Below are 24,035 nucleotides of genomic sequence, written 5' to 3'. Positions count from 1 at the left end.
ATAGATAGGGGGAGGTTAAGAGTAGTATAGGAAATGTAGAAGCTAAAGAACTTACGACACATGGACATGAGCTAAAGGGGGGGAATGTGGGTGGTAGGGGTGTGCTAGGTGGAGGGGAATAAAGGGGGAAATAGGACACCTGTAATAGCATAATTTATAAAATATATTAAAAAAAGAAAAATGGTCACCACTGGCAGCATATTTCAGTGACACAGAATAGCTTGCAAAACTTGCTTACTTGTGTGATATATTCAACCTGTTCAATGAACTTAATCTGTCACTTCAGAAGAGAATGACAACTGTGTTCAAGTTGGCAGATACAGTGGCTGCATTCAAAGCCAAACTGGAATTACAGGGGTGACGAGTGAACATGGGGATTTCTGACATGTTTCAAACATTAGCAGAGATTTTGAAAGAGTCTGATCCGCGTCCTTCTTTCTCCCAGCTGGTGCATGATCATCTATCTCAGCTTTCAAAAGGGTTCCAGCATTACTGCCCAGTCTCAAAAGACCCCCGAACTGGGAATGGATCTGTGATCCATTTGTGAATAAGCCAAGTGATTCCACTTTGTCCATGCTAGAAGAGGATCAACTGCTTGAGATCACAAGTGACGGTGGCCTTACAAGTATGTTTGAGACAACTTCAACTCTCCCTACTTTCTAGATTAAAGGAATATCCTGCGATTGCCACAAGAGCACTGAAAAGCCCACTTCCATTTCCAACATCCTGTCTTTGTGAGGCAGGTTTTCTGCAGTGACAGCAACCAAGACGAGATTACGGAGTACACTGGATATAAGCAACACACTTCGGGTGTCCCTGTCTCCTATCACCCCCCGATGGGACCACCTAGTTGTGGGCAAACAAGCCCAGGGCTCCCACTGATTCTGCATTATGATGAGTTGTATCATTATTTCATTATATATTATAATGCAATAACAATAGAAACAAAGTACACAAAAGTGTAATGTGCTTGAATTATCCCCAAACCACTCCCCCACCCCTGTCTGTGGAAAAATTGTCTTCCATGAAACCGAGCCCTCCTGGTGCCAAAAAGGTTGGAGACCACTGGCCTGGAGGACTGAGGATGGTGTGAATGGAGACCATGGATTTAGGTCTACAGAGGGTCCTCCAGTGTGGGACTTTCTCTGTAACGATCGGCCGCCAGGGCATGGCTGGAGGGAGAGCAGGCAGTTGGATGCTATTTTTAGGATCCTTGAAGTCTAAGAAGCTGTTTGTACCTGAAGCAAAATGCTGACCACCATCTGTGCTTTGTTTATTGTTTAATCTGTTTACTTCATAAATCCATTTTAGCAAAAATTGTCTCAACATTTAAACATGATTTATATAACCAACAAATCAAAGTCAACATGTTTTACAAATCAAATTATTTGAACATCAACTGCAAACTTAAATCCTCCTCCACACTTTGACAGAATCAGTAGTATAATAGGTCAGCTTCTCTAAAAGCGTCGAATATTTGGTAAAGCACAGATATCCTACAAACATTATGAAATTTATCACACCAACATTTAAACTCATTATAAAAATTGGTTTGTAGACCCAAGAGACAGACACTATCTCATTTGAGACCAAGTTTTGGATTTGGATATCCAAAAGAATACTATTTCAGCACAGATCAAGTTTTGGATTACCATTAAATACATTCTTATTCCAAATGTATAAAGGAAACTGCGAAACTGTCTTTCTCCAGAGCATTTGAGATCTTGCTTTTCAGCGTGTCATCAGTTTGGCTCCAATAAACTCAAACACACACACAAAAAATGGATGAATTCTGGGTTGGGATCTGGGAACTGGCTTACCTTTAAAACCCAAGCTTATTTTGTATTTCATGGGACCCTTTCAAGCTTACACCTTTTCCATGCATTTAGTGGTATTGTAATTGGATGCCTTTTCTTTCAGTGATGTCATCTTTGAGTTTATTGACCATAATATACAGCTGTGCAAGCCACATCCCTGGAACCACTGAATATGTTATATTTCAAGGCAAAAGGGACTTTTGAAGATATAATTCAGGTTGCGGGCCTTAAAATAGTTTACCATACCCTGGATTATCTGGGAAGGGCCCATCTAATCCCAGGAGTCCTTAAAATCAGAGAACTTTCTCTACTGAAGTCAGGCAGGTGGCAGAAGGGTAGGTCAGAGAGATTCAAACTGTGAGAAGGACTTGGCTTGATGTAGCTGGCTTAGAGATGGAGGGGGCCAGGGCCTCAGTCCTATAGCCATGCTGGGGAGACATTATCCTGTACTGTAAGGTTCTTCTTGCTGTATTAATAATAAAATTAACATGACACAGATTGGCAGGGGAAAATCAAATTGAAGTTTAACACGTGTACACCTCCTATATACATGGGAGAGCCCCAGGAATGCTGAATTAACTTGCCAACAGGGTGGATGCTATCACCTTGTCATACCACATCAGCTGAAGGTAGAGATGTTGGCCATGGAGAGTAGGTTATGGGAGGTTACCAGGAAAAGCACAGTGAACAAAGGTAAGGTCATGCAGAGTTTGGTCCAGGGCCTTCTCCACTGATACTGAAGGCAGGCTGGTATAGTGAGATAAACACCCTTACAGATGGAGACTTCCCTTGCAAATGTAAATGTCCTTTACAGAGAGTAACTTACTCTTGGTTTCTAGAGCTCCTCCCAAGTCGGCTGGCTCTTAAAATTAGTCAGCCTAAAATAATCAATATTCCAAACAGGCATATGTTGGGGTTGCAAATTCTGCTCCCCTTCCACCATCAAGAGCTGAATTCTGAATGAGCGTGGAAGTAGACTGTCACACTTCAGGAAGAGAGGCTGTCCTGCCCACACACCTTGTGTTTGGTGTTGGGAACTCTGAGCAGAGAATCCCATCATGCCCTGCTGGACTTCTGACCCGCAGAAACTGTGAGACAAATGGGTGTTGTGCTAAAACTACTATTCCAGCCAAGGAGATGCAGTCAGAAATGTGAGGTCCACTTTCAGGAAGTCTCCTTAAAGAAAAGGGGTGTGGCCTATCTTTTTTCTTTTTTCTCTTTTTTCCCTCCTTCTTGGGGCTGTAAGGCTCACCATGTAATGGCTGAACTCAAGGGGTCATCCTGTCAGGAGGTGATGTGCTACAGAGGGTAAACACAGGGGAGGGAAACTGGGCTGTGATGCTCATAAAACTACTGCAATATTATGATTTATAAGAAAGATGTACTTGGCCATTCAGATGACCAAAATATATTTCTCATATCTATTTGGTCTTCTTCCACAATTCTTGGATCACAGCTCCTGAAACCCGTCGAATTTCCTAAGTGTCGAGACCAAAAAAGGTGTCTTCTGGTATTTAATGAAGTGACTTTGGAAAGCACTTATCGATGGGGTCTGGCTGCCAATGGAGTCAACGAGAGGATGGTTGGCACTTTCAGTCCCATCACACACTCATCCCACCTTGGGGGAGGGGAACAGGGCTAGACGTTGAATCAACTGCCGATGATCTAATTAAACGTGCCCCTGTAATGGAGCCTCCATAAAATCCGGAAAGGACAGGGTTCAGAGGGCTTCCGGGTTGGTGAGCGTGTGATTTGAGGGAGTGGCACCGGAGAGGGTGTGGCATCTCCGTGCCCTTTCCCTGTGCCTTGCTCTGTGCATCCCTTCCATCTGGCTGTGGCCGAGTCTTTTATAAGCTGGTGATGCAGCAAGTAGCATGTTTCTCTGAGTTTCTCTACCCTCTCTAGCAAAGTAATTGAACCCAAGGAGGGGGGTGAATTTTTCCCAAGGGAAAAATTCTGAGACAAGGGAAAACTTCTGAGACAGTCTAAATTAAAGCTACAGCCCCAGAGAGTGAGAGAAAGAGACAGTGCAATCCCTGTTAATTACTGTATGACAAAAGACTGCTCACATTCTTGTACATCTGTTGGAATTTAGGATTAATTTCCAGGTAGCTATTTCTGTGATTATCCAAGAGAGAAGAGCGGGACACCATCAAACCCCAGGAGCCTTTGCTTCTTCTTTGCACTTGAGCTTTACAGATTCTTGCACCCCTCCCAGAACTAGCCCCTCTTCGCCTTCCCCAAGTCCTTTGCGCATAGCGAACGTAAATTCTTTCAGAACGGGCTTACAGCTTTCTCCCCATACCTGATGTAAAAATACTTGCAAAACTCCTGGACGTCAGACATGTTAACTTTTGTACTTAGCTGTGCAGTGGTTTAGATTCCGTGCCCTGAGACCAGTCGTTGTTGCCATCTAGTCGTCGTCGTCATCATCATCATCATCTTCTTCTTCTTTTGCTAGCAATGGCCTAATAAATCCTTTCTTTTGAAAAATCCAGCTATGGAAGTTCAAACTTTTTATTTAACACTGGAGCCCAGCCAGTCAGAGGTACAGGGAACAGCCTGGACTTGAAACTGGTTTTTGAACTGAGTTGCCAAGGACGGGGTGTGGGGGTGGGGTGGGGGTGTGGGGGGGCGGGGGTGTCGCTGGAACCTCCAATCTCTAGGCAGTTGATCAGAAGTAAATTTAACAGCCTGCGTTTTCCGCCGGGGTCTGAAGTGAAGAGGGTTGAGGTGTAGGGTGAATCCTTAACCTGTGGAATCTGATGCAAAATCCAGGCAGGCAGTGTCAGAACTGTGTTGAATTGAGTCAAAATCTTGGTTGTCCTGCTGGTGCCTGAGCATTGCTTGGTATTTTGTGGAAAGCACTCCCTCCCCTCCACACACACATTAGAATTGAATACAGGAACCCCAAAGCACTGCCATACATCCCTGGACTCTGTCTGCAGATTCTTCTGTGTGAGACAGAAATAATCTTCTACCTTATGTAAGCCATTCTTATTTTGGGCTTTACTGTTACTGTAATCTCATTTTAATTAGTAGGTAATACAGAGGCTCCCGTTCCCAAGAGATGAAGGATCAAGTCTGAGCAGAGAGCAGTTATCTGCCGGGCTTTCTTCCTTCCCAGCTGTAATGTATGGCCAGATGGTGCCAATCAGTCTCTTTCACTCTTGGTACAGTTCCAATTTTTTTTCTGGAATTACTCACAGCTCTCTATATCCACCCCTCTCTGCTTACACAGATAAGGAAAAGTAAGCGTACCTTATGAATAGTTAAAATACCTACTATATTTATACTCTTCTATTTATCAAAATGAAGTACAAATATGTAATATATTCCTTGTTCTTCACTCAGCACATGAACGGCCTTTTTGCATGCTTCATAGTGACTTTTTCCTTTTGGAGTATCACTAGAGTCATAAATTTTAAAAAATCACCTTGTTCCAATTAAGTGCATTATTTTCCTTTTGATTACCAAATTGCCACAGAATAGGAGTCTTTTAAAACTGGTCCCTTTGCCTTCTCACTCTCCCCTATACATTTAGAAAAGCATCCTTGCTTATTGTCATCAACAACATGTTCCAGGCCTAGAAAATTATTTGGGACATGGAGCTGTTCTCCAAGGAACCCTGGGTCCTTTTGAAGGTGAATAATGTTTGAGATAAAGATCCAGGTACTAAGAATGCCCATCAGAATTTCTCCTAATGTTGTTTCTATACTACTTTAGTGATAGTTTGAAAAATTGTTTATTTTGAAAACCACAAATTTACATTGGTATTTCCTACTTAACTCAAGCATTACTAAATCCTTTTTTTTAATTTGACTCTAATGTACAGTTTTATAGTTTCTACGACATACCTGGTGGTATTCTGACCCAAATTCTAAGGGCATCTTCTGTCTTGAATGATCTGATAACGTCTCATCAGCCACAACTCTCTAGTTGTTTTATTGACTGAGTCGCCCATGCTGGGCCAATGGGATGGGGAGGTAAGAGAGTTTATAACAGTGGCAGGAGATTGGCTGAAGGGATGAATTATTGGATTCACCTAATAGAAAGTTTAAGACAGCACAGATCAGGAGAGAGAAGAGAGGCGGTGGACAGTCTAGAACAGGTTCACTGCAGGTAACTGAGAGCTGGGGGAGGGAGGTGGTGGTCAGAGCAGGGGGGATTGAAGTGCAGACTGCAAAGGTGGAACTCTTTTAGAAGGTGGCTGTGGGCACTGATGTGTTTCATGCCTGGATATTTACACTCACCCACATGTGACCTTCTACCTACAGCTGCCCAAGGAAGTGCCGTATACCGGCTCTCAGCTGGTACAAACAAACATACACACCCCATGTCTCAGCTGGAGAAGTGAGAGCCAGAGTCCATTTGGGACCTGGTACAGAACACCCAGGTTCACTGCCTGCTGGTTGCCCCAATGTACATGAAAAATGTGTACCTTGCTCAGGCTGATCACATGTTCCCTTCCTGTCCTATCAGCTATAGGCTCTGGGCTGCTCGGTGGCCCTCCCCACACTTGTACTGGTGGCTGAGCCTCCCGCCGTAGTCCATATGGGCTGGCTCAGCTCCCGACTGTGCTGGCCAACATCCATGATGCTGGCACTCCTCACAGGAAGGAGCCTGCAGGGCATGCTAAGCCTGGTCCATCTGGGCCCTTGTGGGGGCCTGTCAGGCTCACCTGTCCACCTGTTTCCAAGTAGCTCTGAGCTAGAAGCTGGGGGTGGGGTGGAAGAGGGAAGAGCAAAGTTTGCAAAGTATGGCAGGCCTCTTTACCCGCCAAATCCTGCCCTCATCCTAGGGCTACAGACAAAGAGATGCAGTGAGAGGGGGAGGGGCTAAGAGGAGCCAGGTCTGGGGACACCACAGCTCTGCTCATTACCTTAGGTATTTGGCACAGGGTCCCATGCAAGAAGGTGAAATACAAGCAGCCAAAGGGAACCTCTCTCTGACCTCAGAGATATTGCTTTTGGGGCAGAATAGGGGAGAGGGCATAGGCCAGAGGTCAGGGGCTAGATTCCTGTCCTTGAAAGGCATGAACTCTCAGAGTGGAAAGATGAGGAAGCCAGAGAAGCTTGAATATTTCCAGCCACCCAGCAGGTTCCCCCGACGTAGACGCAGAGATACCCGGTCCCCAGGGTCCAGGGGCAGTAGCACAGAGCTGGTGGCTGCCTCTCGGGTCACGTCAGGGTCATTGGCAAAGGCTGAGATGACAGGCCATGTGTTCAGCATCAAGCTCACCTGGGAAGGGAGCCTAGTTAGCATGTCTCCCCAGACTTTGTCCTAGGACCCCATGTTTGTGAGGGCTGCCCTTCTTCTCCTCAGCCCCAGAGGGATACCCTAGAATCTGGGAACCTGGAGCTCATGCACTCTCCTGGGAGGGCTGAAGGGTGGTCAGCGTCGGACTCTGCAGGTCATCCCCATTCTGCTAGGCAGGCCCCTTCCTCCCTCTCTCCTGGCTCCCCAGGACACAGGCCAGTGAAGGGTCTGCCCAGGATTCAGCTGGGCTTCGCTTATTCCTCCCTCCACCCAATCTGGTACAGGGACAGGGCCTAGCAGTCAGATCACCTGGACGGTTTGGCGGTTGTACACCTTCACCACGTGGAACCGGAAGCTGTAGACACCCCGGACAGGGGCCACAAAGGAGCCTGAGGCCCGATCAAAGCCACCGCCCTCATTCACCAAGACCTAGGGGAAGCAGACTCTGCTGAGTGGGCTGGGGGCACCTGGGGCTCAGGGAAACTGCTGGGTTGGGAGATGGGACAGTGAGTAAGGAACATAAGGGGTGGCAAGTAGCTACCAACAGGAGGAATGCACAAATGCAAAAGAAATACTGAGAAAGGGCAAGGAGGAGTATGGGTAGGAGTGAAGGGAAAGGAGGTAGGCAGTGGGATTGGGGGGCAACTGGCCAGAGCACAGTGGGCTTAGATTTGATCCAGGCTTGTAGGGCAGGGGGTTACCTGGTCAAAGTAGATGGCCCCATTGGTGCCGTTGCCGATCTCCCCTGCTGGCTCATGGTGGTGGCTTCGGACTGCAGCAAATGCCACTCTTCCAGGGGGTGCTTCTCCCAGAGCTGCTCCCCCAGGTCCCCCTGCAGCAGCTCTGCCTGGCTCACAGACGACCAGGCACTCACCCTCCAGGAGGACAGGCTCTGCTCCCTCCTGGGCCCATCCGGTCCCCAGGGCCAGAATCATCAGGACCATGAACAATCTGGAGTTGAGTGTGAGACCTGATAGCCAGAGACGTGGTAGCCAGGGCTGCTTTGCTCCCAGCATGGCTGAGCAGCTCTGACTCACAAGTCCTCCTGTCTTCTTGTCCGCCTATCTGGTCCTTTCAGTTTCTGCTCTCCCTCAGACTCTCACCTCTCTCACCCTGCTTCTCAGCCTTCTATCGGCATCTCGCTGTCACCTGGTCCCAGCGTCTCCCTCTCCATACCTCTCTGGGCACCACAACTCTGTCCTGCTTCTCACTCCTGCTGTCACTGCAGTTCCCTTCTCCTTGGCAGGGCACAAAATGACAGCAGTTGGGCTCTGGGAGGGAGAGATGCAGCAGCCCGATAGGAGGGCTACAGCCAGAAACCCAGGACAGGCCCTCTGGAGAGTACTGAAGGCTGGGACTGGGGCCACAGAGATAGGGTGTGTGTGCGTACGTACACAACACAGCTCCTATAGACCTTCCTCTCATTCCTCCCCTCTTCGAAGTCCCTACAGGACTCTGAGTGGCACGTTTTCCATTGTTAGAAAGGAAAGCCCTTGTCTTTCTCCAACAATTGTTTTGGTGGGAAAGTGCTTGGGTCAGTCACTTTTCCTCCTGGGCCTTCCAATAGCTTAAAAGGGACTGGATTAGTCCCTTTAAGGCTTTCTTCACTTCTGACTTTCATGAGTGGCCCCTGTTTTCCCGGAACTACGGAGAATGGGCAAGAACCTAGAGGAATCCAAAGTGATAGTAGCGAGACCCAGGGAACTACGGGCAAGTGGGCGGGGCCGAGACCGGGGGAGGGGCCGAGAGCTGGGAGGAGATTGGCAGGGCGGGGGCGGGCGTGCGGCAGGGCGCACCGCGGGCCCAGACCGGGGGAGGAGCTCTACTGACTCCGCCCCCGGCCAGGAAGTGACTCCAAAAACAGTTCGAGATGTAAAGAGAGGTCCCTGTTGGGTGAGAAATCCGGGAAGGCCCGCCCAGATTCGAGCCCCTGCAGTCCCCAGTCTTTCTCCGCTCGGCCGGGGTCGGGGGCGCGGGAGAAGTTGGGGCCGACGTACACCTAGAGACACCGGCTGGAGAAGACGCAACGGGTGGCCGAGGCGGGTAGAGGTGGAAGTCTGAGGCCTCAGCGCAGTCCTTGGCCGGGGGCGGCGGCTGCCAGAGGCTGTAGGCGGGGCTCGGTCAGGACCCTGGGCCCCCCGGGGGGGTGGGGCGCGTGGCGCAACCTAGGGGGTGGCAGCGGGCGCGGAGGAAAGGGGAGGAGAGCTGAGATTGGCTGGAACCTTGGAAATGGCAGGCGAGGGACTCCAGAGTACAGCGCAGTTCAAGCCTTGGTGAGGATCCATTTTAAAGAGGACGTCTTCGACCTTGTGATTGCAGAGCCCCCCACCGAGGAGAGGGACTCTTTCGTCACCCGTCCACCCTTTTTAGACCCAGACCAAGCTGGAGCCCCCCCCCCGCCCCCCTCTCCTTCTCAGGCCTGTGGTCATCCTTTTACAAAGCCCAGACGCCCATCCCAGAGAGAGCCTTGTTTATCGATGACGTCCTCTTAGGAGAGAAGGCCCATGCCCCTTTATTCTGACATTCTCTTTCTACCCCCAAGATGGCCCTAGATCTCCTGGGTTGTTTATCGGATTTGTAACTAGGTGCGACCTGTTGGTAGCTGATGTAGCCCAAGAGACCAAGATTTGGTTTGAGGGGACGGCGAGGCTCTGAGTTGTCTTTCCTACTTCCAGGTCTGGGTGGCCAAGCAGCCATGCCTACCTGGGGGGCTGGCTCCCTGTCCCCTGACCGCTTTGCGGTGTCTGCGGAGACCGAGGACAAGGTGCGGGAGCAGCAACCCCATGTGGAGCGCATCTTCCGCGTGGGGATGGGCGTCCTCCCGAAGGACTGTCCTCAGAACCCTCACATCTGGCTGCAGCTGGAGGGCCCCAAGGAAAACGTCAGCAGAGCCAAGGTGAACGCCCCCTTCCTGACCCTTCTGGGAACAATGACTCCCTCCCCCTCTCAGAGGCCTGGGAGAAGAGGGGCCCGGAAGGATCTCCTCCATTGCTGGTCTCATGGCAACCTCAGTGGCCCTGGGCTATAAGACACTCTCCAGCTTTGTATTTGTTTGGAGTTTTGGTTTTATTTCTGCTGTGATGACCTAGGTTCTGTCAGGGCTTGGAGACAAGTGATTCATTTCAGATAAGCAAGTGCTCTTTGGGACAGTAGAGAAAATCTGGTTGCGCAAGCAGGCCCCACCAAGGAATTCACTGTATAGAGGCTCTGCCTGGGTTCCAGTACAGCTCTGCTGCCTACCAGCGCTGTGACCTGAGTTTCAGTTCCCTTGTCTATAAAATGTGCATAATAGCAGTGCCCGCCTCTTTGGGCTTATTGTGAATGAGATAAAGCATGAGCTCAGTCAAAGTTGGCAATAGTGATAATTATGATGAGAATACACAACACACACATATAAATATTTAGAGAGACAGTCCTGTAACTAATTAATTATGGTTGTATCTTAATGTCAGTCAAGTTCTAAGTGGAAATACTAGCCATGGCTGTCAGCCAGAAAGGAAAGGAAGTGAGATTCTTGATCCCTGTTTAACCCTCACCTTTGTCAGGATCTGTGGGGCTCCATTGTCTGCTGAGGTGTCCTGGAACTCAGGGGAGGGCAGTGAGCCTGAAGATTCTAGCAGCCTCCCTTTTTCTACCTTTCCCTTTCCCCCTAGGAGTTCCTGAAGGGTCTCTGCAGCCCGGAGCTGCAGAATGAAATCCACTACCCACCAAAACTGCACTGCATCTTCCTTGGGGCCCAGGGCCTCTTTCTTGATTGCTTGGCTTGGAGCACATCAGCCCACCTGGTACCTGGGGCGCCTGGTTCACTGATGGTCAGTGGCCTGACGGAGGCCTTCGTCATGGCTCAGAGCCGAGTGGAGGAGCTGGTAGAGCGGCTGAGCTGGGACTTCCAGCCAGGGCCATCTGCTGGAGCCTCTCAGTGTGCTGGAGTGCTGAAAGACTTCTGTGCCCTGCTTCAGCCCCAGGGGGATGCCCACCGAGAGGCCCTGCTGCAGCTGCCCCTAGCTGTCCAGGAGGAACTGCTGAGCCTGGTGCAGGAGGCGTCCAGGGGGCAGGGGCCCCAAGGGCTTCCTTCCTGGGAGGGGGGGAACCCAGGCCTGCTAAGTGCTCCATACCAGGGAGTCAGACCTCCTCTGAGTGAAGGCAGGAGGTCCCTAGACACTGGGCCGACAGGGTGGCAAGAGTCAAGGGGAGAGAGACATGCTATGGAGAAGCAGGGTGGTCCTAGGGAGATGGATTTGGGATGGAAGGAGCTGCCTGGGGCAGAGGTCTGGGAGAAAGAAGTGACCTCCAGGTCACAATTAGGGGGAGGAGAGGCAGGGCAGGAAGGGATCCTGAAGGGGAAGGCCCTGGGGAAGGAGGGGATGCCTCAGGAAAGAGGAAGGTTCTGTGTACAGGGTGAGCCTCCTGGTGCCCAGGGTCCCTGTCAGAAGGCAGTCCAGCTCCGGGGAGCCTCTCTCCTCCAGCGGCTCCACAATGGGGAAGCCTCACCTCCCAGAGTGCCTAGCCCCCCGCCTGCACCTGAACCCCCGTGGTATTGTGGAGACCGAGGAGACAGGGGAGACAAGCAGCAGGTTGTGGCTCGAGGTCGGGGGTCTCCATGGAAACGAGGCACCCGGGGGGGCAACTTGGTGACTGGCACACAGCGTTTCCAGGAGGCCCTACAGGACCCTTTTACCCTGTGCCTTGCCAATGTACCTGGCCAGCCAGACCTCCGCCATATTGTCATTGATGGCAGCAACGTGGCCATGGTGTGAGTACCAGGCGGGGCTGAGGGTCCAGGGGAGGGGGATGAGATGGGCAGTATTGCTCACCTTGGGGACATGTGCCGAGGGGCGAGCATTCCAGCCAGGCTGCCAGGCCCTCTGCTGGGGCCCCAGAGCGCTGACCCCTTCCACTGCAGGCACGGCCTTCAGCACTACTTCTCCAGCCGGGGCATTGCCATTGCTGTGCAGTACTTCTGGGACCGTGGCCATCGGGACATCACTGTCTTTGTGCCTCAGTGGCGCTTCAGTAAGGATGCCAAAGTCAGAGGTGAGTTGGGCCTTTTTGTGTGTCCTGGAATAGACCCTGCATCTGTCTTGAGGATAACCGCGTTGTGCTCCTCTGTTTCTAGAGGGTCACTTCCTGCAAAAGCTCTACTCTCTTAGTCTGCTCTCCCTCACTCCCTCCCGAGTCATGGATGGCAAGAGGATCTCCTCCTATGATGACAGGTACTTGCTTCTTTCCTGGACCCTTCAAGGAGCTCAGTGGGAGAGAGAAGGAGAGCCAGAAGCTTCTGACCCTTTGCACTGTTTCTTAGCCTGAGGATTGAGCAAAGGGCCAGTTAGTCCACCGTGTGCCTCTATGACTGGGCAGGTAAACCTGCCCGCAGGTGAGATGAGATGGACGGTGGACGACTGTGTTTGCCCATTCATCATTCATTTTCCTTTCACCAACTAAATAATGCTCTGCATTTATATAGTGCCTTACTGTCTGGAACATACCAGTTTAATGGAAAGGTGGGAAAGCTGATGACACGAATAGCTGACAGATGCCTCTTACAACCTAAATTTCTAAGCAAGTGGAGAAATTCCCCAGCATTCTGGAAAAACCAGAGTCAGTGTTCCAAATACCAAGTCAAATGAAGAAATACAATCCATGCATAGTAACATAAAACAAAATGTAAATAAAACATGGTATAATAGAGAGATCGCTGGACCTGGAATTTGATGATCTGACTTGGAGCCCCAGGTTGCACTGCTCTGACTGTAAACCAGTCTGTTCAGGGTCCCCTCCATTCATTCATGCTCCCCGTAACTCTCCAGAGAACATAAGGGGTATGCTTTTCTTACTCAGGGTGCTAGGCAAGAATACAGTGACAGCGCTGAACTGTTTATGGATCTAATCAGGTGCAGCAGAGGGCTTTGTCTCTGTGGTACAGAAATGGAGAGCGGAGGGTAAGGGTGGTTAGCTCTCTTGGCGACGTCTGCTAAGTGGCAAAGGAAAAACGAGAATTTAAAAGGTGTGTCCTGTGATAGACCCTGCTCTGCTGTACCTTGCAGGTAACTGTGTTGTGCTCCTGTTTCTAGAGGGTCCCTTCCTCTGGAAACGGGGTGGGAAATGGTCAGATTTTAAAAGCGAATTAATCAATTAAAAATGTTTACAATGAAAGTTCTCTATTCTCTTAGTATTTCCAGTTTTAAATAAAAAACTAGTTTCCATACCACAGTGATTATATATTTTATCTTTTCAAGTATTTAACTTTTTCTCCCTAACAAGTGAACGGTGTTCCACAAAAAGGCAGTTCCCTGTGTCCCAATGGTATTGTTTTATGTCTAGATCGCACCGATTATCTAAGATGTGGAAGCTTCTTTTTGTACCAGCATTTACGTAGAACTGAAGCTGAAGGTTGAGTCATTTGCTATGAATTTTAAAGGCGTGTGTGTGTGTACAGCTGCATAGGTCCTGATAGGCTGACAGCACCACACGAACTTGGAGTTTTGCCTAGTTACAGTGACTGAGGGTTGTGCACAGCACAGGCGTACTGGGTGAATATCGTTGAACAACATGTGCTCTAACACGGTCATGGTGAATGTGCTTAGCCTGAAAATACTGTTTGTATGTTATCTGATACCCTAAGCAATTGTACATCATATTCCTAATCTGTTTCCTGGACAGAAACTCAGAACCCGGTATCTGTCACCCCAAATTCTCGATACCACACTGTCTTCCCACTTACTGCTAGGTGTGTGGCTTTCAGAAAGAGGTGGGAATGTTGGGAATTTTACTTCAAAGAGCCAAAAGAAACTATAAACCAACCACTTAAGTAACCTGGAGGAAGGGGAAACTGCTTCTGGCTGGGGTTTTGTGGGAAGGGAGAGATTAGTGTTTTTCGATGCTGGAGAAGGATATGGGTTGGTATGGGTCTCTGGGTTCCTAAACGTGTTTAGAAAGATCCTCACCCACCTCTTCATGAGCCCTCCCCAGCTGCATGGAATCAGGATTACTCAGGTGGAGCCCAGGCACCTGTTTTTTAAAAGTTACTCTGGTGAATCTGTTCATCAGTGGCATTTGGGGCCACTTTCCAGATGGAGGGACTAGTTTGGGAAATGAAGTCAGAGAGCATGTTTGAAGAACAGGATGTAATCTGATCATTGATCTGGCACTAGCTGAGAGTACCGTTGGGAATACCTGGAGAGATAAGGCATAAAGGGGACTGGATCAAGGTTCCAGATGGGTTTGGCTGCCAGGCCTGGGCATGTGGACTTTCTTCGGGAAGTGAAGGGCAAGTATAGAAGAATGTTGTGTGGCTGCCGAGCATGTCTCCCTTTTGGGGAGGGCAGGAGAAACTGGAAGGTGGTAAATGGCAGGGGGGCAGGGACCCCCTTATCAGTGTCTCAGCTGCAGTGTCTGAATAGCTAAGGTGGTAATGGTGGAACTGGAAAGGAAGGGGACAGAATGGAAAGCTTTTCAGAGGAAAAACGTGATGGATTTGTGACCGACTGCTGATGGATCTGTGACTGTAGGGTGGAAGAATACAGAACCAGGGCTAGCTCTTACTGCCCTCCTAACAAAGCACTAAGTATTGGGTGGAGGATTGTGGTGAGTGGAGGGCACATCCTTGGGATTCCACACTGCATTCATCTTTGTTTTCTCTCTAACCCATGATATTGTATCCAGTCTGTCCCTTGCTGGCTGGGTCAAGATGAGGGGGGCAGGGAGGGGTAGATCTCCATCACCAGAAGTAGGTTATAGGAGTTGATAGCACTCTTTCGGGTTGAGGCTTTGGAGAATTCCAGAATGTTATGGTTTCTGAGACAGGTTCATGGTGAAGCTGGCTGAAGAGACGGATGGGATCATTGTCTCCAATGACCAGTTCCGGGATCTAGCGGAAGAGTCTGAGAAGTGGATGGCGATCATCAGAGAGCGGTGAGGGGCGTCCCCTGAGAAAAGGGCTCGGACTCAGACCTTTCTCTAAAACTGGTTCTGCTTTGCCACCGGGTGAGGACTCTGGAAATGGCCGTGACACTGGCTTGAAGGATGGTACCTTAGAGCTGCTGGTGGGGTCAGTCTCAGCTGTTTGGGAGATGAGCAGGGACCCCTCTGTGACCATTATTACATTTCCTGTCCCCATGCAGCCTGCTGCCCTTCACCTTCGTGGGAAACCTCTTCATGGTCCCTGATGACCCACTGGGGCGAAATGGCCCCATGCTGGATGAGTTCCTGAAGAAGCCAGTGAGGTAATGCCCCAGTCTGTCCTAGGCAGCCCCCAGCCCTGGCTCCCTTTCTGCAGGGGCCTTGCAGGCCTGGAGACTTGGGAGAAGTGTGACCTCAATCTGGGCCGGCTTAATTCTGGTGGTTTAGTTGCCTCGGGCTTGGCCCTAACTGCTTCCCTGGAAACCCTGACACAGACCCTCCAATCGGGAAGGGAAGCTCCTGTTTCCTGTTTCCCCTAGTCAGTGTTTACTGGAGTTATCTGGAACACGGTTGCTTTTACTTATAGCCACTTGTATTTAGCACTCCCTCTGCTGGGCCATTAAGTAAGTAAGTAATTTATTAGACATGAACTAGATTATAATAGTGGCAGGGTTCTCTTTCTTGGTTTCGAAGGAACCTCCCCTCTCCCCTTCAGGAGTGGGTTGATACTGCCACTTAGTGGTCAGCTTGGGGAACTTCAGAGCCAGGGGCAGGCAGGGCAGTCGAGAGCAGTGGAATGCTGGGAGGCCCACTGAGCTCTAACTTCTCTCCAGGATGTACATCAGCTCCTCTCTTCTCTCTGCTTCTTCTCAGGGCACAGGGGTCTTCCAAGGCTCAGCATCCTTCCAGGGGCTTCACAGAACACAGTAATCAGCAGCAGGGGAGAGAAGAGGAGGAAAAAGGCAGTGGTGGCATTCGGAAGACCCGGGAGACAGAGAGGCTTCGGCGCCAGCTGCTGGAAGTGTTTTGGGGCCAGGATCACAAGGTGGACTTCATCCTGCAGCGGGAGCCCTACTGCCGGGACATCAACCAGCTCTCTGAGGCCCTGCTCAGTCTCAACTTCTGAGCCTCGCGGTCAGCATCAGCCTCGCCCAGCTTAGCCTCTTCTGTGAGAATCCCCGTGATGCTCAGATCCTGACCCAGATCCATTCTGAGTTGGTGCCTTGGGTCAGGGAAGGACTGAGCAAGAGCATTCCAATGCTCTTGCCTGGGGCACTTTGGGGACAGGTCCATAAAGTGACCTGATCTCCTCTTGAGGCAGGACCTCAGCCAGCTCTCAAGAGGTTCTGTTCAGCTCCAACTCCTCAACTGTGGCACAGGGTTTCTGTAGGGATGGGGGCTGCCAGAAAGGGTAGGTCCTGGAGATTGGGACTGCCAGCTCCTCCTTGAAGCTGAGTTGGGGATGGAAGCTGGAGTGGGCAGGAGGGGAATGAAACAGCTGGCAAGAAAGCTGAGCCTTTCCCACTCCTGGCTGCCGCTCTGGATAGCCAGAGGATAGGATGCTTCCCAGGCCTGGCAGGGCTCCTAGGAGCCTTGAAGGGAATGCTGGGCCCTGGAAAGGCTAGCGTGACTGGGTCTGGGTCACAGTTCTGGTCTCGGCTGTGCCTCTCTGTGACCTTGATTGAGCTACTTGGCCTTTACTTCTGTCTTTAAATCAGACGTAAAAATGCCTGTTGGGAGAAATGAGAACATGGAGGGCTCTTTGGAGGAAAAGTACTTGGACCAAGTCTCAGGTGTGTCTGTCTGTGACTGCACTGGCTTCCAAACCAAAACCTCACTTTCATAGAACTGAGGGTCCTCTGTCCCCAGGGCCTGTGCCCTAGATTTTAACATTGCACCCTCACAATGTGCCCTATAATGGCTGCGTCCCTTTTGGGCAACCCCCAAATCCACATTTACAAAACAGTTAGGGGTGACTGTTTGCATTACCAGAATACTCTCAGGGTTCCTCTAAATGGCAGCTCTCCTGTTGCATTCGTGTTTGTTTACAGATTGACAAATGTGTCAGAAAGTCCCCTGTTCAGTGCACACGTGGTGTTGTGAACTCAATGGAAGCCATGCTCTGCAATGACAATGTGATCTAACCCTAGCGTTTTCTCTACAGAACACATGTTGCATAAAGCGAGGCCCACTTCTGCTTTGTGTGTGAGTATATATATATATATATATATATATACACATGGGGGGCTATACAAGTTGTATGTAGATGAGCTAATTATCTGGAAAATGAAAACTGAAGAGTTATTAGAATACGGAGATTCAGACCAACTGCTGTCCCGTTGGAACATTCTGCCCTGATTCCTACAGGTCATTGTCCTGTATCTGCTTGAAGTCCTGTGCCAGGGGACTGACTCCTTCCAAGTAGTCCTTCCTCTAGTGCAGCCCCGATTCGTGCTTCTGCCCTTGAGGCTGGTCATTTCTCCAGGAAAATACAGGGCTGGCCAACTTTCCTAGAGTCCAAGACTGGAGAGAGGAGGGACAGGATCCTTTTCAGGCTATGGCTTCTGCTCCCTGAGCAGCACTGGGAGCTGAAGGCTGCCACCCCAGTTCCTCATTCCAGCAACCAGTGGGAGCTGAGTGGTGATGGAGGGTCTCTGGGCCCTAGTGTGTGCCCCTTCTCCCTGTTGTGATGCGTACTGCTAGACCTACTCAGGGAGGTAGGTGACAGGGACTCAAAGTCCCCTTGGAAGAAAGGTGATTGGTTAATACGGCCCCAGGTGCGGGGCTAGAGGAACTACTGGTCAAGTTGTGGCAGGTATCAGGGTAGGGAAAAAGGGAGAGGGTCTTAAATGAACACTTGGGATTTCTTTTTACCTATTAGGGTTGTTTGTAGTTTTTCGTATGTTCCTTGCTCTTTTCACTTTCAGTGATGGTGGGTGTGAAGTAGACCAGAGGTTTCTTTCCTTTTGTGCCTGGGACTCTGGTTGACTGAGTGGCCTCAATCTGAAGCTTCTTACAGACAGAGCTGTTGGCTTACTCCTGCAGCTTGTTGAACTGGGACCATTGTGTGACCGCTTTATTAATTCACTGCCATTCAGCAACAGACTGAAGGCTGTCCTAGACTTGGGTCTCACCTCGTCCTCTGCTGGCATCCTAATGGTGCCACGTGAACAAGTATGCAGGGTAACCACAGAACCCACTAGAAATGGACCATCACCTCCCCTGTCTTCCAGTGCCTGCCATTATAACCTCATGCCCCAATTTGTTACCAGCTCTTTGGAGGGAACAAAAAGAGAGGTAATTCCCATTGTAACTTTAAAAACCCCACATAGCAGGGGGGGGGGCGGTCTTGTAGGGTGACACCACCCTATAAGAATCTAGGCTAAAGAGATGAGCCAAAACCAATGAGATAACTTATCTTTATTGCTTAAATGGTAGAGCATTCACTACATAGCAAAAGAGAAATGGGGCAGGAATAGGTCATGTAGGGGCACTGAACTCAGAGACTTTCTCAAGGAGTTGAAGACATTACGGTCCCAACCCGATGAGACTGCACCCTTGAAACAGTGGACAGTCGAGGTGCAGCAACAGAATAAGGAGAAAGGACAGGGAGGAGAGGAGTCCCCAAGAACCAGATGGGTTCACATGGCAAGCAGAGTACCTCATCCTCCTCAGTCCCTACCTAGGAAGCCTCTGTTGAGGACCAGGCTGTAGGCCCTGCCATGAACCTTCTTGCTTAGGCTATGACTTCCTTCAGTGCAGCCCCCAGCTCTGGGAAGGAATACTGGTAGCCAGTGGCCAGTGTCCGCCGTGGGATCACCTTCTGGCCCTCCAGCAGCATGATGGCACGTTCTCGCCCAAAGACAGCTTGCACAATGGTGCTAGGGAGAGGGATGAAGGCTGGGCGGCCTAGGGCTGTGCCCAAGGCCTGAGCAAACTCAGCATTTGTAGTGCTGTAGGCTGGAGCTACGCCGTTCAGGATGCCCTGCACGTGGCTGGCTTCAATGGCATGGGCCAGGATTCCTGCCAGGTCCCCAATGTGAATCCAGGGGAAGAACTGTTGCCCGGAGCCGATAGGGCCCCCCAGGCCCAGGCGGAAGGGTAGCAGCATGTGACCAATGGCACCACCCCCACGGCCCAGCACAACCCCTAGAACAGGCAAGAAGGATAGTACAGGGGGACCCCTCAGCCTCCAGGCAGCCTCACTGGTTTTTCCATTTCCCCTTCCTCACTCTTTTCCCATGCTGGCTTAGCTCTGTAGCAGTCCAGGGGTATGGCTGTCTTGGGGATTTCCCTTCCTCTTATCTGCAGGTTGGCTAGAAGTGGCATCCTCAACTCAGTAAGCTCTGCCCCTCCCCTTTACCCCCCAACTCCCTCAGGAGAGAGAGGACATTCCAATGCCACCCACTAGGCAGGGCCCTTGTTCTCACCAGAGCGTACCACCACCTGGCGTGTAGAATCTCCAGGAAGCCTGGCTGCAGCTTCCCATTTGGTTACGAGGTTGGAGAAGAAGTCAAAATCCCCTCCTGGGCTGTCCTCATCATACTCAGCAGTCAGGCTGGGCTGGTAGTAAGCTGCGGTGGAATAGCATTTATTTGCCCTGGCTGGCCTTGGTCCTGACTGGTCCTTCGCAGTGAAGGGCCCCCTTGGACTAAGCCGCCTTGGCCCTTGGGATGGAGCTGTGGATATTTTTCCCTTGAGGGACACCATTAGTTGACCTGTTCCTGCCCTGGAGTAACTTACCTTTTGCTGTAGGGCTGAGCTGAGAGACTGATAAGAGTGTTGTGAATAAATAAGTACACGGGTGCCAGGCTGAGTTTTAATCTCAGCTCCACTGGTTTAACTACAACTTTAGGCAAGTTACATAACCTCTCTGCAAAATCTGTGCATCTTTAAAAGGGGAACAGTAGTCTACCTCAGACTTTTTGTGAGGATTAAATGCTGTAATATGTGTAAAACACTCAGTGGCTAATGTTTATGCTGAAATGCTTTGCAATTATTTGGTCCCAAAGGTGAAATACAAGAATCAGAAATTCTATTCCTAAAGAACTTTGCTGTGAGAAGCAAGGGACCTGGGAGTAGGTGGACATTTTCCTGGCACTGGGGGCAGCACCATTCTACCCTCTTTCTCTGAGGGTCCCTGTTTCTCAGTGAAAGTACACAAAGGTCAGGAGAAAGATGCATGGATCAAGGGCCTAGGAAGAAGACTTCGGGGCATGTATACCTTGAAGGGCCTGAGCTACCTCTTCACTGTGTATTTTCCCTGGGTTAATGTAAGGGGCTGGTGATTTGGGGCATACCTACACCAGTGACTAAGACCCAGGCCTGGGGGGGTTGTGGGGCCTTGGTGATGGCTCTAGCCAGCAGGTGGGTGGTCTCCAAGCGGCTACTGAGAACTTCTTTTTGGAAGGCTTCATTCCACCTGCAGGAGAAACGGGAAATAAGCCACTGAATACATGCATGCACATAATCCCTTCCTCTCCCTTTCCTGGGAGCTTGTCCATGTCCATTTCTAGTAAAACCCTGCATTGTGGTTTAGAGAAACTGTCCATCTCTCTCAGAGAGGGAAAAGGCATATCCTTTTTGGGTATCCTGAGTTATGGGAGGACTAGAGTCAATGGCTGAGTGGGTCGGAGGGGAGGGTGGATTTGGAGGAGTGGGGCAGGGTAAGTAATCAAGGATCAGGCAGCTCCATTCTTCACATCTCAGGTTTCATCAGAGTTGTTCCTCTTCTCCTTCTGCTCTAAAGGGTATCAGTTTTAGGGTCCAGCAGCAACTGACCTTCGAAGAGGGTTGAGGATGTTCTCTCCAGCCAGGTTGACTGCTGCATCGCAGCTGGGCAGCCCTGACGTAGCGAGCTCATCCTGTCAGAGAAAAGTTCACAGTGCCAACCTAGCCCTGCGCCGCCAAATCGGGCCTCCCCCAACCCACTAGCTTCCGGAGGGTAGACATACCCACGTGATCCGACCTGGCCCGGGCTTTCGGGAGATCAGAGTCACTTCATGGCCTCTGGCTTTCAGCAGCTGTATTAGGGCTGTCCCAATGAAGCCCGTCCCCCCACCTGATCAGAAAATACAAGTTGTTTATCCTCCGATTTGGGGTGCCTACCGTTCCTGCATATGGCCCCGTCTTCTGGTGCTATCCCATTTGACCCCAGATTTCTCCCCTCTCTTTCTGCCCCATCCCTGCGACACACAGGTGACACAGGTCACAGGGATTTGGGAGATTTGGCTTCAGTTGACCCGGGGTCCAGGCTGCCAGTGCACGAGACAGTGCCCTGCACCAGAGTCCACTTAGTCCTAACCTCTGCTTCAATCTTTTTTTCCATAAACCCACTTCACCCACGAGCACCCGTATAACAACCAGGACCTCACCCACGAGCACCCGCATAGCAACCAGGACCCAACGCGCAGGCGCCAGCCGAAACACCCCTCTTCCCCCTCTGCGCGTGCGTGCTTCGGGCAGTGTGCTCCAATTGAGAAGTGGGCAGGACTGGGACTAGGCGTGGCTCTACCCGATGACCCGGAAGAATTCACAGTAAAGGCGGCATGTGTAAGTATTTCCCCAGAAGGTGTGGCCGGGATTGTGTGTGGGTGTGTGGGGGAGAGAGGGAAAAGAGGGCGCTGTCCGACAGGAGGTTGGCGGAAGAACTGAAAACGGGGTGGTGGAATTGACCCGGGGTCCAGAAACGAAGGGGAGGAAGCGGAAAAATGAGGGTTTTAGTGCAGAAAAACACCCTTAACCAAAAACCTGAAGCTGTTCGAACCACCAGATCCTCAAGGTCCATTCATCTTGGTGACTCAGTAATCCAAAAGCATCCGTCCACGGTCACAATGGATTTCTGCTTGACCAGGCTTTAATTTTTTTCTTCTTGTTCTTGTCCCTTCCTATAGGCATTTAAACATTCTGTGTCCTCTGCTAATGGCCTCTCTGTCTTCTCCTTCATTGTCAAGCTTCTAAATTATGGCTGTTCATTTTCTACTTCCCAATTCACTGTCGTCTGGCACCGATTTTATCATTCATTGCTTTTCTAGCCAAGATCACCAGTTCCCATGTGTCACCAAATTGAATGCCTTCTTTTAAGCCATTTTTCGGTATTACTCAACGTGTGCTGACTCCTCTCTCCCTTTGGAAATGCCCATTTCTTGACCTCAGTGAGAACTACACTCTTCTGGCTTTTTCTCTTATCTCTTTTCAGTCTGTTGTCTGCTTAGCTACCTCTAAGCTTTTAAAATGTTGGTATTCCTCAAAGCTGGGTCCTACGACCTACTTCCCTCTATGCACTTATGCCCAAGCATCTTTGTTGGTGAACTCAGTTATCAGTTTTTCAAGGAAGACTTGCCAAATCTCCTGTGCGACTTGAATCTCTCCTATGACTATGAGCTCCTGGCTCCTATAAAAACTTCCCACTAAACCTCTGTTCTTGAATGTCTGAAACCCTGTTGATTGCACTTACTAAATATCGCCCATCTATTTATCTCTGCCACCACCACTCTCCTCCAAGATACTATCTAAATTTTTGGGTAGATTTCTGCAATAGTTTCCTAATAGGTTTTTGTGTTTCTGCTTGTTTCTCCTCTCCAAAGTTGTCTGCACATTGCAAACTGAATGATCTTTTAAGAACATGTGGGAGGAACACTATGGTGGCATATATATCCTAAAAAACCCCTTCAATTGCAAAGTGCCTGGATATGCTGGATAAAATTTAACACATCTCTATTTAAATACATTTGTGAGCTAGCTGGAAAACAAAGGAAAGCCCCAGAGATCAAAAACAAAGTGTGCCTTGAGACTGAGGCTGCTTTGTGATTGGTTGTCAGTTTCAGTAACCCAGAGGCATGGGTGACAGGAGATGATGCCTGGGACCCAAGCAAAATTGGGAATGAAACTCATGTGTAAAGTTCTTGGTGGTCTGTGTCCACTTAGTGTCAAAGAACATGATTAGGAAACTTGTTTCTATAGGCTTGGCTCTTGGGTAGGAGCTGCTGTAAAACAACAGCAACAACAACAACAACAAATTAGTCTTTTCTGAGAAGTTGTATCCATTGGCCTGCCCTGATACAGTTTTGGAGTTTGAACTCACTGTTACCTACCTGCTTGGCCTAAGGAGCCCTAAGCCAAGTTTTCAACCTAAGTATTCCAGATAGGAGCCAATGTAAACCCTAGGTTTCATAGGGTCTCATTAGATAAAATCCTGCCAACCATCAGCACACAATCCAAAATTATAAAACATGGGAAACAAACCACTCTGGGGAGGAGTCAGCAGAGTTTGACCAAAAAGGATTTCAGATATTAGAATTTTGAGATATAGAATATAAAACAAGTTTAAAACTTTTAAAGAAGGAGACATTAAAAATGTGAGAGATAAGATACTATAAAAATTATAGCAGAATTGATAAAGAACCAATTCAAAGTCTTAGAAATTAAAAACATTGATTGAAATTTAAAAACTCATCAAATGAGTTTAAGCAGCAGGGAATAGATTTATCATTGGTTAAGAGGATTAACAAGATATGAAGAAATTACCCATAATGCAGCACAGAGAGATAAAGAGGTAGAGAATATGAAAGAGAAGGTGAGAGACAGGGAAGATCAAGTGAGAGATTCTAACTGTTCTATTTGTCATTCTGAAAGAGAGGAGACGGAGAAAATATTTGAAGATTATCTTTACAAAGTAATGAAAGATAATGAATACTCAGATTCAGTAAGTAAAATAAATATGAAGTAGAATAAATAAAAATAAATTCATGCCTAATCACATCGTAATAAAACTATAAGACAAAGACAAAGGGATTTTAAAAGCAGTCAGAAAGAAAACAGCTTGTCCATAAAGAAATAACAATTAGACAGGCAACTGACACCTCAACCACAACCATATAAACCAGTAGTACAGTACAATAGTACCTTCACATGCTAGCTGAACATAATTGCTAACCTAGAATTGTTTGTCTACAAACTGGTATTCAAGAAAGAAGGTTAAAACAAGGATACTTTTAGACAAGCAAGTGAGATTTTATTATCCTCAGACTTCTAAACTTTGTCAGAAAAAAAAATGATCTT

The 24,035-nt window shown here is 49.3% G+C and overlaps 3 protein-coding genes across 10 annotated transcripts; 1 reads left to right on the top strand and 2 right to left on the bottom strand.

Annotated features, from left to right (window-relative positions):
- Positions 1–5,746: 5,746 nt before the first annotated feature.
- Positions 5,747–8,908, bottom strand: CBLN3 (cerebellin 3 precursor). The gene is made up of 3 exons (XM_037037731.1): positions 7,778–8,908; positions 7,386–7,505; positions 5,747–7,058 (listed from the first exon to the last, which is right to left on the bottom strand). The coding sequence occupies exons 1-3, from the start codon at positions 8,090–8,092 to the stop codon at positions 6,861–6,863; spliced, it is 633 nt and encodes a 210-aa protein (XP_036893626.1). The 5' UTR covers positions 8,093–8,908; the 3' UTR covers positions 5,747–6,860.
- On the top strand, positions 8,889–23,454 carry KHNYN (KH and NYN domain containing). Of its 7 annotated transcripts, XR_005065240.1 has the most exons (9): positions 8,946–9,115; positions 9,752–9,972; positions 10,730–11,829; positions 11,980–12,110; positions 12,193–12,289; positions 14,880–14,987; positions 15,197–15,298; positions 15,849–16,627; positions 23,445–23,454. XR_005065240.1 is itself a non-coding variant. In XM_037037727.1 (8 exons), exons 2-8 carry the CDS (start codon positions 9,772–9,774, stop codon positions 16,099–16,101), a joined length of 1,992 nt encoding a protein of 663 aa, XP_036893622.1. In that variant the 5' UTR covers positions 8,889–8,969; positions 9,752–9,771; the 3' UTR covers positions 16,102–19,933. The 7 variants fall into 7 exon arrangements, 6 of the variants coding, with proteins under 6 accessions (XP_036893622.1, XP_036893621.1, XP_036893619.1 ...); XM_037037727.1 differs by lacking the exon at positions 23,445–23,454 and having other exon boundaries at positions 8,889–8,969; positions 15,849–19,933; XM_037037726.1 differs by lacking the exon at positions 23,445–23,454 and having other exon boundaries at positions 8,945–9,125; positions 15,849–19,836.
- SDR39U1 (short chain dehydrogenase/reductase family 39U member 1) lies at positions 18,381–21,433 on the bottom strand. Of its 2 annotated transcripts, XM_037037729.1 has the most exons (6): positions 21,350–21,433; positions 20,930–21,036; positions 20,757–20,839; positions 20,276–20,397; positions 19,406–19,549; positions 18,381–19,124 (listed from the first exon to the last, which is right to left on the bottom strand). In XM_037037729.1, the coding sequence occupies exons 1-6, from the start codon at positions 21,363–21,365 to the stop codon at positions 18,712–18,714; spliced, it is 885 nt and encodes a 294-aa protein (XP_036893624.1). In that variant the 5' UTR covers positions 21,366–21,433; the 3' UTR covers positions 18,381–18,711. The 2 variants fall into 2 exon arrangements, with proteins under 2 accessions (XP_036893624.1, XP_036893625.1); XM_037037730.1 differs by lacking the exons at positions 20,276–20,397; positions 20,930–21,036; positions 21,350–21,433 and having other exon boundaries at positions 20,757–20,838.
- Positions 23,455–24,035: the final 581 nt, after the last annotated feature.

Source organism: Sturnira hondurensis, unplaced genomic scaffold (genome assembly GCF_014824575.4).
Source record: "Sturnira hondurensis isolate 20B ecotype Veracruz unplaced genomic scaffold, ASM1482457v3 Scaffold0023357, whole genome shotgun sequence".
NCBI classification, from domain to species: domain Eukaryota; kingdom Metazoa; phylum Chordata; class Mammalia; order Chiroptera; family Phyllostomidae; genus Sturnira; species Sturnira hondurensis.
The sequence above is the reverse complement of the archived record's forward strand: the minus strand, read 5'-3'. Positions and strand labels throughout refer to the sequence as shown.